At 41.8% G+C, this 16,682-nt stretch overlaps 1 protein-coding gene across 1 annotated transcript in view; it reads left to right on the top strand.

Annotated features, from left to right (window-relative positions):
• Positions 1-14,950, top strand: part of ATF7IP2 (activating transcription factor 7 interacting protein 2) — a 45,778-nt gene extending 30,828 nt beyond the window's left edge. The window contains exons 9-10 of the mRNA XM_047087150.1: positions 13,845-13,930; positions 14,537-14,950. Of these exons, the coding sequence (XP_046943106.1) occupies positions 13,845-13,930; positions 14,537-14,950 (500 nt within the window). The remainder of the gene's footprint in view (positions 1-13,844; positions 13,931-14,536) is intronic.
• The last annotated feature ends 1,732 nt before the right edge of the window (positions 14,951-16,682 follow it).

Genomic DNA, 16,682 nt, shown 5'->3' with positions numbered 1-16,682 from the left:
AGCCCCAGGAGGTTAGCATAGAATCCTCTTGAGTCCTTACTGAAGTATTAAGCCACACATGGGTAGAGTGAAACTCAGTACATCTGGGCAAAGAATGACCAAAGAGCTTTATGCTCACAGGTAGGAAATGTTTCCATTTTGACCAGCTGTAGTGGCAGAGTCTTCTGAATATCTGGGTGTAAACTCAGAGCAAAGGCAACTGTATCCTTACCCTAATAAAATCTAAAAACAAACTTCGAAAGGATCAAGCTGAACTACATGTAACTTGATGGCTTACCACACAAAGCTCACTGTGTTCTGTTTAAAATGAGAGAGGGGCGCCTGGGTGGCGCAGTCGGTTAAGCGTCCGACTTCAGCCAGGTCACGATCTCGCGGTCCGTGAGTTCGAGCCCCGCGTCGGGCTCTGGGCTGATGATGGCCCAGAGCCTGGAGCCTGCTTCCGATTCTGTGTCTCCCTCTCTCTTTGCCCCTCCCCCGTTCATGCTCTGTCTCTCTCTGTCCCAAAAATAAATAAACGTTGAAAAAATAAATAAATAAATAAATAAAATGAGAGAGAATGGAATTCGACATACAGCCATTTACATTTTATAATATCCATTATCCAATTTAAAAGTCACTAGAGATACAAAGATAAAAAAAAAAAAAAGTGGAGGGGCGCCTGGGTGGCTCAGTCGGTTAAGCGTCCGACTTCAGCTCAGGTCATGATCTCATGGTCCGTGAGTTCAAGCCCCATGTCAGGCCCTGTGCTGACAGCCCAGAGCCTGGAGCCTGCTTCAGATTCTGTGTCTTCCTCTCTCTCTGCCCCTCCCCCATTCATGCTGTGTCTCTGTCTCAAAAATAAATAAACGTTAAAAAAAAAAATTAAAAAAAAAAAAAAGTGGAATCCAGGGGCGCCTGGGTGGCTCAGTCGGTTAAACGTCCGACTTCGGCTCAGGTCATGATCTCATGGTCCGTGAGTTCAAGCCCCATGTCAGGCCCTGTGCTGACAGCCCAGAGCCTGGAGCCTGCTTCAGATTCTGTGTCTTCCTCTCTCTCTGCCCCTCCCCCGCTCATGCTCCGTCTCTCTCTCAAAAATGAATAAATGTTAAAAATTTTTTTTTTAAAAACGGAATCCATAACCAAGAGAAAAATCAATCTATTTGAAACAAACTTAGAAATGACAGAGATGACAAAATTAACAGACAGGGACTTTGAAAGATGTGATATAAATATGCTCAAACTGGGGCACCTGGCTCTTGATCTGGAGTTTGAGCTCCAAATTGGGGTAGAGATTACATAAAAAATTTAAATTGAAAAAAGAAAAAAGAAATATGCTCAAAGATAAAAAGTACACAGGAACATAATAAGAGAAAGAAAATATATAAAATAGAACCAAATTAGAAAACAAAATTCAGTGACTGGAAAAAAACAGCATATTAAACACAGAAGAAGGAAAACAAATTGGTAAATTGGAAGAAATAGTACCTGACCAGATAGCTTAGAAAGAAACTATCCAAATTAAAGGAAGATTAAAAAGAGAAAAGAAGAAAGCCTGGGGAAAAAAGGAGTAAGAGTTTTTTAATGAGCTGTGGGATAGTACCAAGTGGACCTACATACATGTATGGTCAGAAGTTTTCTAAATTTAATGAAAAGCACAAACCCACATAATTAAGAACTTCAGTAAATTCCAAGGAGGATAAATACAAAGAAAACCATATCAAGGTACCTCATAATCAATTCCTGAAAACCAGGGATAAAGAGAAAAAAAATCTTAAAAGCAATCAGAAAAAAACCAAAAATTGTTTTTAAGAAAAAAAAAATGTATCATAAAATATAGAGAGAAGAACGAAGAATTCAGTTTTCTCATTTGGAACTGTGCAAACCAAAAGACAGTCAAATGACATCATTAAAAGGCCGGGGGGAAAAATCCTTACCAAGTATATCTTTCAAAAGTGAAAGCAAACTTGAGACTTTTTTAGATAGGAACGTGTGGGTGGTTCAGTCAGTTAAGGATTCGACTCTTGGTTTCAGCTCAGGTTCATGCATTCTCATGGTTCGTGAATTCGAGCCTCACATTGGGCTCTGTGCTACTGGTGGAGACGAGCCTGCTTCAGACTCCCTCTCGCTCTGCTTCTCCCCCCTCCCACACACATGCTCTTTCTCTCTCAAAATAAATATATAAAAAGACTTTTTAAGATAAAATTTGTTGCCAGTAAACCTTCATTATTAAAAATAAAGGAAGTTCTGGGAGGGGTAGAGGTCCCTAAACTTGCCTCCTCTCTTGAACACAGCTAGATAAATACCAAATCATTCTGAATACCCAGGAAATCGATCCGAGGCCTGACCGAGGAAAACTGCACAACTAAAAGTAGAAAAACAGCCATATTGTGGAAGGGGAGCTGCAGAGACTTGATTTAGGGGAGAAAAGAGCTGTGGGTGCTGCGAACGGAAGGGAGCCCTGATCACAGAGAAGGGAGCAACAGAGAGAGAGAGAGAGAGAGAGAGAGAGAGAGAGAGAACACCTGCAGCGGATTGCACAAGAAGAACATCTTCCTCGAAACCATCAACCGGGAAAAGAAGAAACGCTGACTGCTGCAAGTTATTACAAGCAGTGGAGCACAAAGTCTCAAGTTTTAGAGGTCTACGCCATCGCTGTGGCCGTGCCTGGTGGGCTTAGCAGGTGGGGAAGGAGGGTGGAGACCCGGGAGCAGGCACGTGGTCTGAGGATCCCTTGGGTGGCACAGGAAGAAACAGTTCCCCTGCTTGGAGTACGTGTGGGAGTGGTGGCATGGCCTCTCCGGGGACAAAACTGGTGGCGCCAGCATGCTGCCCTGTTCACTAGCGTAGGAGCAGACACCAGCTGGGGGCAGCAAACCTTGGTGCCAGCCTTGTTCTGCAGTTTACAGTGAACTCCGAACCGCCGTGCAGTTCTGCGACTGCTCTTCTGGGACAGACTAGCAAAAGGCAAAAGCAAGGCAAGACCCTCCCCCAGAGGATCAGCGGGGGTCTGCGTCTTGGAGTTTGGAGTTTTGAAAGCCAGGCACGTGCCCAACATAGAACACAGCAGTACCGTGCTGCCTGGCAGGTGGATAACTCAGACACAGGCAGGGTGAAGGCAGGGATTTGGCAGCAGTGGGGCACACAAGAAAGGTGATGATTCACACTTCTCTGAGGGCATCCTGAAGGGTGGTGGGCACAAACTCCTAGCTCCTAGGAGGAGAGACCAAGGCAGTGCCATCCCCACCCCCTCACCCTCTACCCCTCAGTCCCCCCACCTCTACCCACCAGCACGGACCGACTTCAATGAGCAAAACAGTGCCATCCAGTGGAGGCTAGAGCCGCTTACACCAAGCACCCCCCCCCCCCCTTGCAGATGCGCCTCCATTAGGGCAAGTTCACCTGAGAATCAGCATAGCAGGCTCCGCCTCTGGGAGGCCAGCACAGACCGCCCTCCCCCCCCACCTCATGCACAAAGTCACTGATCTTAGACTGCTGCAAAGCTTTGGCTCTAGGGGAAACTGGACCTAGCTTCCTTTTTTTGTTTTGTTTTTTGGATCTAACTTATTTTAACAAGCAGACCAAAGCACACCCAGGATTTTACCTTCATTTTTTTTTAACTTATTTTTAAATATTGCTTTATTTATTTATTTATTTATTTATGGATCTACTTCTTTTAACAAGCACACCAAAACACACTTAGGATCTAGCTTTTTTTTTTTTTTTTAACCCCCGTAATAGCCATTATTCTCAAGAGTAGGAATACAACAGACTTTCCTAACAATCACACACACAAACAGACCAGTGACCCAGACAAAATGACAAGACGGAGGAATTCAGTAATCACAAGGATACTAGCTGGACTTGAGAAAAGCATAGAAGACACTTAGAGAATCCATTACTGCAGAGATCAAAGAACAAAACACTAGTCAAAGGCCAAAATAAAAAATGCTGTAATTGAGATGCAAACCCAAATGGATGCAGTGACACTGAGGACGGATGAAGCAGAGGAACAAATGAGTGATATAGAAGATAAAATTATGAAAAATAATGAAGCGGAAAAAAAGAGGGAAAAAATGTATTGGATCATAATTGTACATTTAGAGAACTCAGCAACTCCTTAAGTGTGTAAACTTTCGTATCACAGGAGTCCCAGAAGAAGAAGAGAAAGAAAAAGGAGGAGAGGGTTTATTTAAGCAGATTATAGCTGAAAACTTCCCTAATAAGGAAACAGACTTCAAAATCCAAGAAGCACAGAGAACTGCCATTAAATTCAGCAAAAGCTGGCCATCATCAAGGCATATCGTAGTCAAATTCACAAAATACATAGACAAGGAAAGAATCCTGAAAGTAGCAAGGGGGAAAATGTCCTTAACCTGTAAGAGAAAATAAATCAGGTTCACATCAGATCTGTCCACAGAAACTTGGCAGGTCAGAAAGGAGTGGAATGATTTGTTCAACATGCTGAACGGGGAAAATGTGCAGTCAGGCTGCATATCCACCAAGGCTATCATTCAGAATAGAAGGAGAGAGAGTTTCCCGTGCAAGTAAAAACTAAAGGAGTTCATGACCACTAAAACAGCCCTGCAAGAAATATTAAAGGGGCAGACTCTGAGTGGGGAAGGGAAAAAAGACCAAAAGGAACAGAGAACATCACCAGAAACACCAACTTTACAGATAACACAATGGCGCTAAATTCCTATGTTTTCAGTACCACTCTGAATGTAAATTGACTAAATGCTCCAATCAAAAGACACAGAGTATCAGAATGGATAAATAAAACAAGTCTCGTATATGCTGCCTACAAGAGACTCATTTTATTTATTTTTTTAATATGAAATTTATTGTTTAATTGGTTTCTGTACAACACCCAGTGCTAATCCCAACAGGTGACTTCCTCAATGCCCATCACCCACCCTCCCCTCCCCTCCCTCCCAGCCCCCATCAACCCTCAGTTTATTCTCCGTTTTTAAGAGTCTCTTATGGTTTGGCTGTCTCCCTCTCTAACTTTTTTTTTCCTTCCCCTTCCCCATGGTCTTCTGTGAAGTTTCTCAGGATCCACATAAGAGTGAAAACATATGGTATCTGTCTTTCTCTGTATGACTTATTTCACTTAGCATAACACTCTCCATTTCCATCCTCGTTGTGACAAAAGGCCATATTTCATTCTTTCTCATTGCCAAGTAGTATTCCATTGTGTATATAAACCACAATTTCTTTATCCACTCATCAGTTGATGGACATTTAGGCCCTTTCCATAATTTGGCTATTGTTGAAAGTGCTGCTATAAACATTGGGATACAAATGCCCCTATGCATCAGCACTCCTGTATCCCTTGGGTAAATTCCTAGCAGTGCTATTGCTGGTCATAGGGTAGACCTATTTTTAATTTTTTGAGGAACCTCCACACTGTGGACTGGCGTGAGGTGGTATCTCAGTGTGGTTTTGATTTGTATTTCCCTGATGAGGAGTGACGTCAAGCATCTTTTCATGTGCCTGTTGGCCATCTGGATGTCTTCTTTGGAAAAGTGCCTGTTCATGTCTTCTGCCCATTTCCTCACTGGATTATTTGTTTTTCGGGTGTGGAGTTTGGTGAGTTCTTTATGGATTTTGGATACTAGCCCTTTGTCTGATAGGTCATTTGCAGATATTTTTTCCCATTCTGTTGGTTGCCTTTTAGTTTTGTTGATTGTTTCCTTTGCAGTGCAGAAGCTTTGTATCTTCATGAGGTCCCAATAGTTCATTTTTGCTTTTAATTCCCTTGCCTTTGGAGATGTGTCAAGTAAGAAATTGCTGCAGCTGAGGTCACAGAAGTTTTTTCCTCCTTTCTCCTCTACGGTTTTGATGGTTTCCTGAAGAGACTCATTTTAGACCTAAACACATGTGCAGACTGAAAGTAAAGGAATGGAGAACCATCTATCATGGCTAATGGATGCCAAAATAAAGCCAGAGTAGGCATACTTATATCAGAGTTACTAAATTTTAAACCAAAGACTTAAGAAAAGATGAAGAAGAGCATTATATCATAATTAAGGGGTCTGTCCATCAAGGCGATCTAACAGTTGTGGGCCATCTGGGTGGCTTAGTCATTTGACCATCCGACTCAATTTCAGCTCTGATCATAATCCCAGGCTCCACGTTAGGTTCTGTGTTGAGCATGAAGCCTGCTTAAGATTCTCCCTCCCTCCCTTTCTCTCTCTCTCTCTCTCTCTCCCCCTCCCTTCCTCCCCTGCCCCTCTCCCCCATTCACACGTGTGTGGTCTCCCTAAAATAAATAATAAACTAAATGAAAAATAATAATAAATACAATAAATTAAAAACAAAATCTAACAACTGTAAATATTTATGCCCCCAAGTGGAAGCCCCCAAATGTACAAATCCATTAATAACAAACATAAAGAAACTCACAGATAATAACACAATAATAGTATGGGATTTCAACAACCCACTTTCACAGCAATGGACAAATCATCTAAACAGAAAATCAAAGAAACAGTGGCTTTGATTGGCACATTAGGCCAGATGGACTTAACAGATTTATTCAGAACATTTCATCCTAAAGTGGCAGAATACACATACTTTTCAAGTGCATATAGAATATTCTCCAGAATAGATCACAAATCAGCCCTCAACAAGCACAAAGCATATTTTCAGACCACAGTGCTATGAAACTTGAAGTCAACCACAACAAAAAATTTGGAAAGACCACAATACATGGAGATTAAAGAATATCCTACTAGGGGCGCCTGGGTGGCGCAGTCGGTTAAGCGTCCGACTTCAGCCAGGTCACGATCTCGCGGTCCGTGAGTTCGAGCCCCGCGTCGGGCTCTGGGCTGATGGCTCGGAGCCTGGAGCCTGTTTCCGATTCTGTGTCTCCCTCTCTCTCTGCCCCTCCCCCGTTCATGCTCTGTCTCTCTCTGTCCCAAAAATAAAATAAAAACGTTGAAAAAAAAAAGAATATCCTACTAAAGAATAAATGGGTTGGGGCACCTGGGTGGCTCAGTTGGTTAAGCATCCAACTCTTGATTTCAGTTCAGGTCATGATCTCATGGTTTGTGAGTTCGAGGCCCACATCAGGCTCTGTGCTGATAGCACAGAGCCTGCTTGGGACTCTCCCTCTTTCTCTGTCCCTCTCCCACTCGTGCTTGAAAATTAAAGCGCAACAGTGCAAAACTTTTGGGATGCAGCAAAGGCTCTGCTAAGAGGGAAGAATATTGCAATACAGGCTTACCTCAAGAAGCAAGAAAAGTCAAATATGCCACCTAACCTTAAGGAGCTAGAAAAGGAACAGCAAATAAAGTGAGCAGGAGAAGGAGAAAACAAGGATTAGACCAGAAATAAATGATATAGAAACAAACAAACAGATCAGTGAAACTAAGCTGGCTCTTTGAAAGAATAAAATTGATAAACTCCTAGCCAAACTTATCAAAAAGAAAAAAGATCCAAATAAATAAAATTACAAATGAAAGAGATCACCGCAAATACAGAAATACAAAAAAAATTTAAGAAAATATTATGAAAAATTGCCAAAAAGAACAGGGCAATGTGTAAGAAATTGACAAATTCCTAGAAACATACACACTACCAAAACTGAAACAGGAAGAAATAGAAAATTTAAGCAGGCCCATAGCCAGCAAAGAAATTGGATCTGTAATTAAAAATCTCCCAACAAACAAAAGTTCAGGGACAGATGGCTTCCCAGGGGAATTCTAACAGACATTTAAAGAAGAGTTATTAATATAATATCCCAAGACCAGACAAAGACCCCACCTAAAAGGAGAATTACAGGCCAATATCCCTGATGAACATGGACCCAGAAATTCTCAACAAGATGCTAGCAGATTGAATCCAACAGTACATTAAAAGAATTATTCACCACAACAAAGTGGGATTTGTTTCTAGGTTGCAGGGGTGGTTCAATGTTCACAAACCAATCAGTGTGATAATACCACATTAATAAAAGGATAAGAACCATATGACTGTCTCAATAAATGCAGAAAAAAGCATTTGACAAAATACAGCATCCATTCTTAATAAAAACCCTCAACAAAGTAGGTATAGATGGAACATACCTCAACATCCCTCAGTGGGGAAAAATAAGGTTTTTCCTCTGCAGTCAGGAACAAGACAGGGATATCCACTCTCACCATTATCATTTAACATAGTACTGGAAGTCTTAGCTTCAGACAACAAAAAGAAATAAAAGGCATCCAAATCAGCAAGGAAGAAGTCAGAGTTCTGCTATCTGCAGACATGATACTTACTGTGGAAAACCTGAAAGACTCCAACAGAAAAATTGCTAGAACTAATACATGTATTCAGCAAAGTTGAAGGATATAAAATCGATGTACTTCTGTACATCTCTGTCCTTCTGTTGCATCTCTATACACCAGTAATGAAGCAGCAGAAAAAGAAATCAAGGAATCGACCCATTTACAGTTGCACCAAAACCAGTAAGATACCTAGGAATAAACCTAACCAAAGAGGTAAAAGGTCTATACTCTGAAAACCAAAGAGCACTTACAAAATAAACTTAGGAGGACACAATGAAATGGGGGGAAAAATCCATGCTAATGGACTGGAAGGACCAACATTGTTAAAATATCTACATGATCTAAAGCAATCTACACATTTAATGCAATCCCTATCAAAATACCACCAGCATTCTTCACAGAGATAGAACAAACAATCCTAAAATTTGTATGGAACCACAAAAGACCCTGAACAGCCAAAGCAATCTTGAATAATAAAGGCAAAGGTAGAGACATCACGATTCCAGACTTCGAGCTATATTACAAAGCTGTAGTCATCAAGACAATATGGTACTGGCACAAACAGAGACACATAGATCAGTGGAACATTTCAATGGAGAATTGAAAACTCAGAAATGGACCCACAACTATATGGTTAACTAATCTTTACCAAAGCAGGAAAGAATAGCCAATGGGAAAAAAACCATCTCTTCAACAAATGGTGTTGAGAAAATTGGACCACTTTCTTATACCATACACAAAAATAAATTCAAAATGGATGAACGACCTAAATGTGAGACAGGAAAGCATCAAAATCCTAGAGGAAAACACAGGTAGCAACCTCTGTGACATCTGCCATAGCAACTTCTTACTAGACACATCGCCAGAGGCGAGGAATACAAAAGTAAAAATAAACTATTGGGACTTCATCAAGATAAAAGGCTACTGCACAGCAAAGGAGACAATCAACAAAACTAAAAGGCAGCCTAAGGAATGGGAGAAGATATTTGCAAATGACATATCTGATACAGGGTTAGTATCCAAAATCTATAAAGAACTTACCAAATTCAACACCCCAAAAATAACCCAGTTAAGAAATGGGCAGAAGACATGAATAGACAGTTTTCCAAAGAAGACATCCAGATGGCTAACAGACACCTGCAAAGATGCTCAACGTCACTCATCATCAGAGAAACACAAATCAAAACCACATTGAGAAACTACCTCACACCTGTCAGAATGGCTAACATTTAACAACACAGGAAACAACAGATGTTGGTGAAGATATGGAGAAAGGGGAACCCTCTTAACACTGTTGGTGGGAATGCAAATTGGTGCAGCCACTCTGGAAAACAGTATGGAGGTTCCTCAACAATTTTAAAATGGACCCATACAATCCAATTGCACTACTAAGTATTTATCCAAAAGATATAAAAATACAGGTTCTAAGGGGTGCATGCACCCTGATGTTTATTAGCAGCATTGTCAACAATAGCCAAACTATGGAAAGAGCCGAAGTGTCCCATCAATTGAAGAATGGATTAAAGGTGTTTGTGTATGTATGTGTACGATAATACACATACATACACACACCCACACACAATGGATTATTACTCAGCCACCAGAAAGAATTAAATCTTATAATTGGTAACAGCAGGGAAGGAGCTAGAGTATATTATGCTAAGTGAAATAAGTCAGTCAGGGAAAGTCAAATACCATATGATTTCACTCATGTGGAATTTAGGAAAGAAAACTGATGAACGTATGGGAAGGGAAAAGAGAGAGAGGGAAGCAAACCATAAGAGACTCTTAATGATTGAGAACAAACTAAGGGTTGATGGAGGGGGGGGTGGGAGATGGGGGATGGGCATGAAGGAGGGTATTTGTAATGACGAGCACTGGGTGTTACGTGTAAATGATGAATCACTAAATTCTACCCCTAAAGCCAGTATTACACTATGTTAAGCAACTAGAATTTAAATAAAAATTTGCAGAAAAAAAAGGAAGTTCTTCAAGCAAAATGAAAATGATAGCAGATGGAAAGTGTTGTATGTGAAAGAATGTAATACCATGTTTAGAGTTTATAATATATGTAGAAGTTAATATATGACAATAGTGGTGCATAAGACAGGAATGGATGTATGCTTTTGTGAGGGTCTTAACGTTTTATTAGTATGTTACTTGAAAACAGACTAAGTTATTGAAGATACATATGGTAATGCCTAGAGCAATAATTTTTTTAAGTGCAAGTATAGCTACTAGACCATAGGATAAAATGGAATTTTTAAATAATCTAAGAGAAGCCACAAAAAATGCAAAGAGCAAACGAAACTAATGGAGAACAGAAGGCAAGATGGTAGACTTAACCCAGCCATACTGATAATTAGAATAAGTGTTAGTGGTCTAAACACTACATTCACAAGCAGACCTTGTTGGACTGGATAAGAAAACAAGATCCAACTATAAGATAATTATATGATGCCCTTCAGATACAAATACACGGAGAGGTTAAAAGGATGGAGGGAGACAGCAATGCAAAAGCATACAGACGCTAGTCGTGAGAAAGCTGGGGTGACAGTATTACCATCAAATGGACTTGAGAACAAGGAATATTACCAGGGGTAAAGAAGACTATCTCTAATGATAAAGCAGTCATTTCAACAGGAAGACCTGGGAAACCTACATGTGTATGTACTTAATCACAGCATTTCAGAATTCCTGATGCAAAAACTTATAGGACTGAGATGACAAATAGAAAAATAAGCCATTAGAATTAGAGGTTCCATCACTCCATTCTCAGCAATTGACAGGGTATGTAGAAACCTGAGCAACACTACCAACCCAGCTTAAGCTAAGTGACATTTGTAGAACGCTCAACTCAACCATGGCAGAATATACCTTCTCTTTAAGTGCATATGAAACATGCGATAGGATAGATTGTGTTCTGGACCATAAAACTAGTCCCAGTATATTTAAAAGGACTGTAGTCCTACAGGGTATGTTCTTTGACACGGCAGAATTAAATTCACGATCAGTAACAGGGATCGCTGGAAAATCCCTAGGTATTTGCAGACCAAACACGTTTCTAAAAAATAACCCAGGAGTCAAAGCAGTCAGAAGGGAAATTTGAAAATGTTTTCAACTGAATGAAAATTGGAACAGCAAAGTCTGAGGGAAGCAGATAGAGCAGTGCTTGGAGGGAAGTTACTAGCATTAAATGTTTATATTAGAAAAAATGGAAAGTCTAAAATGAGCAATCTGATAAGCTTCTCCCTTAAGATGCTTGGGAGAAAAAGAGCCAATTAAACGCCAACAAACGGATGACACTTCACTGTAGAAGCTGTGGGGATGGTAGACTGGCACGAGAGAACATCCTCGACATCGTTACTCACCAGGCCAATGCAGACTGGAATGAGATGCCACAACATGGCTACAAAGGAGAACAACTGAAAATACACAGAGTGTGGGCACGGATGTGGAACAGCCTAGAATTCCCAGGCCGTAGTGGGAGGGATGTACAATGGTGAAACCACTTTCGAAGTGATTTGGTGGTTCAGTATGTCAACTGCACCCCTATCATGTGACTGCGTTATTCTAATCTTAGGTATTGATTGACCCAAGAGAAATGAAAACCCACATCCACAAAGACTTGACACGTATGTTTGTGGCCACTTTATGCATGTAGCCCCAAACTAGAAACAGTGCAAATGTCCATCAGTGGATAAATGGAGAAACAGGTTGCAGCATATCTATAATACAGCTAAATGCTACTCAACAGTAAATATGAACAAAATGTTGGGGTGTCTGGCTGGCTCCGTTGGTGGTGCACATGGCTCTTGATCACAGGGTTGTGAGTTCAAACCCCACTTAGGGAGCTTATTTAAAAAAAAAAATAGGGGCACCTGGGTGGCTCAGTTGGTTGAGCCTCCGGCTTCGGCTCAGGTCATGATCTCACAGTTCGTGGGTTTGAGCCCCGCCATCAGGCTCTGTGCTGACCCGCTTGCTCAGAGCCTGGACCCTGCTTCGGATTCTATGTCTCCATCTCTCTCTGCCCCTCCCTGGCTCATGCTTTGTCTCACTCTGTTTCTCAAAAATAAATAAATGTAAAAAAAAATTTTTTTTAAATAAGCATAATATTATTATATACAACTACATGGATACAACTTCAGAACATTGTCCTGGGCCAACTAAAACCTTCTGTCTCTCCCTTAGGCTCACATTTCCCCTTTTCTTCCCTTCACCAGCTCTCTTCTGTTCTCCTTTTTCTCCCTTTTCCCTCCCCTCTCCCTTACCACAGTCCACAATTTATGGTTGACCCTGGGTAATGTGGGGGATAGGGACACCAGCCTCCACACAGCTGAACATCTGTGGGGTGACTCACTCAGTTAAGCGTCTAACTTTGGCTCAGGTCATGACCTCATGGTTTGTGAGTTCGAGCCCCACATCAGGCTCTCTGCTGTCGGCACGGAACCTGCTTCGGATCCTCTGTATCCCCCTCTCTCTGCCTCTCTCTCTCTCTCTCTCAAAATAAATAAACATTAAACATTTTTATCAAAAAAACAAAAGAAAAGAAAAGAAAATCTGCCTAGGCGCACCCAGGTGGCTCAGTCAGTTGTACATCCAACTCTTGATTTTGGCTCAGGTCATAATCTCACAGTTCGAGAGTTCAAAGGCCCGCATCAGGCTCTGCGCTGGCAGTGTGGAGCCTGCTTGAGATTCTCTGTCTCCCACTCTCTGCCCCTCCCCCATTCACACTTGCTCTCTTGCTCTCTCAAAATAACTAAAAAAAAAAAAAGAAAATCTGCATATGACTGTTGGCTCCCCAGAATGTAACTACTAACAACCCACTGTTGACTGGAAACCTTACTGATAACAAACAGTCAACACCTGTTTGTCTGTTCTATGTCGTATATACTGTTTTCTTACAATACAGTAAGCTAGAGAAAAAATGGCTTGACAATTACAAGGGAGAGAAAATATTTGTACAGGACTGTACTACATTTAATGAAAAACAGCGACGTCTAGGTGGACCGAGCCTGTGTTGTTCAAGGGTCAGTGGCATACCCGATGCCCTCTAGGCTGAAGCAGCCTCCGCAGCAGAGTCCTATAACCTCCAGGCTGCCTGATACTTCATTTGAATTCCTAGGACTTGTGTGTGTCACATATTTATACAGTATTGCAGATGGCTCTGTTTGCAAATATCCTGTTGGCCTGAGAGAGCCCAAGCCACCTCTAAGAGCCCTGAGCCAGGAGCACTCTCCTGTGTGTAGTTTTTCCTACTTCCAGCTTACATAGTGACTTCATTGTTTAAGGGGAGAATTCTTGTCCCATTTGAAGGAAAGTTCGCTGTATGTAGCACCTTTGGGTCTTGAATTTTTATCAAAAGTTTGTCATCTTATTTCACAGTTTTGTAACTTTAGTTCACATTTAATTGTTATTAAATAATATGAATAATATGTCATCTTCTGTTGTCTCAAGGTTCCTAGTACTTGGAGTATATGTTTTAACAGTATAATTGTGATACAGAAAGTTAAGGTAGACGTAACTAGCTTTGTTTAAAGGCTATGGAATTGATTGTTGCAGATAAGTTTTACTTCTTATACCTTGTGTTCACAGAAAGTTCAGTATCCACCCTGGAGTCACCCACAAAAGCGGTTTCAACCTCAAAAGAGACAACCCCAGTGGCACAAAATGCAGCCCAGGTACTGATGCTCTATAAGGGATGCTCCTTCCAGATTGAGGGGAAGTACCCATTTACCTAGGCAGACACATTTGGGTCCCCTTGCAGCTTGTGCTTTTGAAACTGTGCTGTTGTACATCTCCTTATGTATGCAGTCAAAATAATGGAGTCTTCCAGAAGCTATAAAAGTTAAAGCAAATACAAAAGTGTGTGTGTGTGTGTGTGTGTGTGTGTGTGTGTGTATATACAAAAGATTTTTAAGAGCAGTCGCCATTGTTGATGACGGTGGAGAGAAATGGGTGTTCATGTGCACTCACACCATTCACGTAAACTAGCACAGCGTTTGGGAACACAAGTTGGAAATGAGCTGGAATATTGATCCAGAACGTCTGGGACCTCACCGTTCCGGACTAGTGACACTGCAGAGTGTGCAAATCATAATGCCAAAAGCAGCTTATGCTTAAAAACACCGGCCCTAGCCCCACATAGTCTTGAAGCATCCTTTTGTCCTGAGGATTTGGAGAAACGGACAGAAAACTGGGAAGTAGATTTAGAACTGCAGTCGCGCGCGTGTAAATTACCAGAGCCCGCCGAGCCAGCTCGCTAAACTTTCTAAATGTGTTTCTAGGCTCCTGAGTCCTTTGAGCACCTGCCGCCTCTCCCAGAACCACCACCACTGCTGCCTGAGCTCGTAGACAAAACCCGAGACACGCTTCCCCCGCAGAAGCCTGAGCTCAAAGTGAAGCGGGTGCTGAGACCCAGGGGCATCGCGCTGACTTGGAACATCGCTAAAATCAACCCCAAGTGTGCCCCTGTGGAAAGCTATCACCTCTTTCTCTGCCATGACAACCCTAGTAATAAGTTTATTTGGAAGAAAATCGGAGAAATTAAAGCTTTACCACTCCCAATGGCCTGTACTCTATCTCAATTTTTAGCTTCCAACAAATACTATTTTACCGTCCAGTCAAAAGACATTTTTGGACGATATGGACCATTTTGTGATGTAAAGTGTATCCCTGGGTTTTCTGAAAATCTCACCTAAAAGTCTTTGGTGATTATTTATTGTATCGCGCTGTTTTGTTTTTTCATTTTTGAGTTGTTGGTTTACAGTGTTCCTCTAACACTATTTGCCAGGGGCCAGTTCAGATTGTGAACCCTTTGAACAGGGACAGGCCTCGTCCTTATGTTGTACGTGACGTCTCATTTCATGAATTTCTGATTTGCGTTCAGTAAGTACTCCCAGAAGATATGTTCTAAAACATACGCTTCTCTGGACTCAGGTCACTTCGGCTGTGCTGTATACATAACCTCTGGGACTATGGAGGCGCTGCTGTTCTACCTCCAAAGCCCTAGGATGCGAGCAGCCACTTCTTGCGCCTTTGGAAATCAGCGTTCGGTGCCCTGCTTTTGTGGTCAGTGTAGGTACAAGAAAAATCAGCTCTCTGCTGAGGAAGGGTCATCCCTGGGGTGCTCACCAAGCTTTTACGAAAATAAATGTCTTCTCCTTCTGTTCAAATCCTAAGGGCTAGTCATTTGCCCTCTCCCTGTGTTTTTCTTTTTGGCCCTGTCAGTCATCTGGGGAAAGAGCCTGGAGGTTTTCCCTAAATTTGTTTGTATATTTCGATATCTATAATAAAATTAGTTACACGTTGTGTGCTGTGTATACAAAACACAGAGTATCTCTGATAAGAGCAGTATCCAACCCTCTATTTCAGCTCCAGAAAATGGAGTTGTCTGCCTGAGGTTCAAAGCTTTCCTTTGCTGACTCCTCAGTGCTACTCTCTGTCCATTTGCTGGCTGCCATCATACTCAGAGAGAGGACGTAACCCTAGGGGGCCCCAAGAGATGCGGCCCGTGAACTCCTCTGAGGGGCACTAAAGTGAGGCGGCAGCCAGCACAAGCTCCCCAGGAAACCGTGAGCACACTGCATACGTGTACTTCAGGGCCCAGTGGGGTGGTGAGAAAAGGAACACCAACTCTTAGCGTAAAGAATCGTCTGTTCGAGAGGTGTCCTTTCCTGGTTTGTAGTGAAAGCCCAGTCCTCTGAGCTGTGAGATTTCAAAAATTGAACGAGGAATGGTTTTCCTTGGCATTTTGTGAATATCTTCACATCTCCAGTCATAAATAAAGCTATTATTTTACGGTCTCCTGTGTCTTTATCTCCTAAGACATTTCTACTGGAAGAGCCCGATTCTGGCCTTTATGTGTTGTAATAGCTTGTGCTATGTCCTGCACCTGTGACAACTACTACATTAAAAAGAGGTCATACGCTGTCCAGGGCCTGGCATTTGAGGAAGTGTTTTTAGAGGGTCTTGCATGCACTGTTGTGTCTTTGGCTGCTCTATCTCGCTACTCGTGGTGGGGAGTTGGACCTTCCGCCTCATGTGCTTTGATTCGTTTGCTGAAATAACCCTGGGAAAAAGGAGAAGCGGGGGCCCCGGGGAGAAGGGAAGAAACCCTATCCCAAACGAAGAAATGACAGGGGTGGAAAAAAAGACCAGGCAGAGAATCAAAGAAACCATAGGCTTAATCCAGAAAGAGGAAAATAAGAAGGAGACACAGAAAAGGTGTAAAAAGAATAGGGTAAAAATGCCTGATTAAATGACCAGAGGAGAGGAAAGAAATACATATTTTATATATAATAAGAACGGATCAAAAATCAAATCAGAAGCTCTGAGGCTGATTCCAAGGGGGGAAGAAAGAAGAGAGTAGAAAGGTAAGGGAAAAGAGAAGGAAAGGAAAGAAAAAAAAAACACTAACATAAAAAACCACAA

Source organism: Lynx rufus, unplaced genomic scaffold, assembly GCF_022079265.1.
Source record: "Lynx rufus isolate CCGP_SWC_20201006 ecotype Redwood Valley unplaced genomic scaffold, mLynRuf1.p SCAF_23, whole genome shotgun sequence".
Taxonomy (NCBI): Eukaryota; Metazoa; Chordata; class Mammalia; order Carnivora; family Felidae; genus Lynx; species Lynx rufus.
Note: the sequence above shows the minus strand (reverse complement) of the source record. Positions and strands in the feature narration are given on the sequence as shown.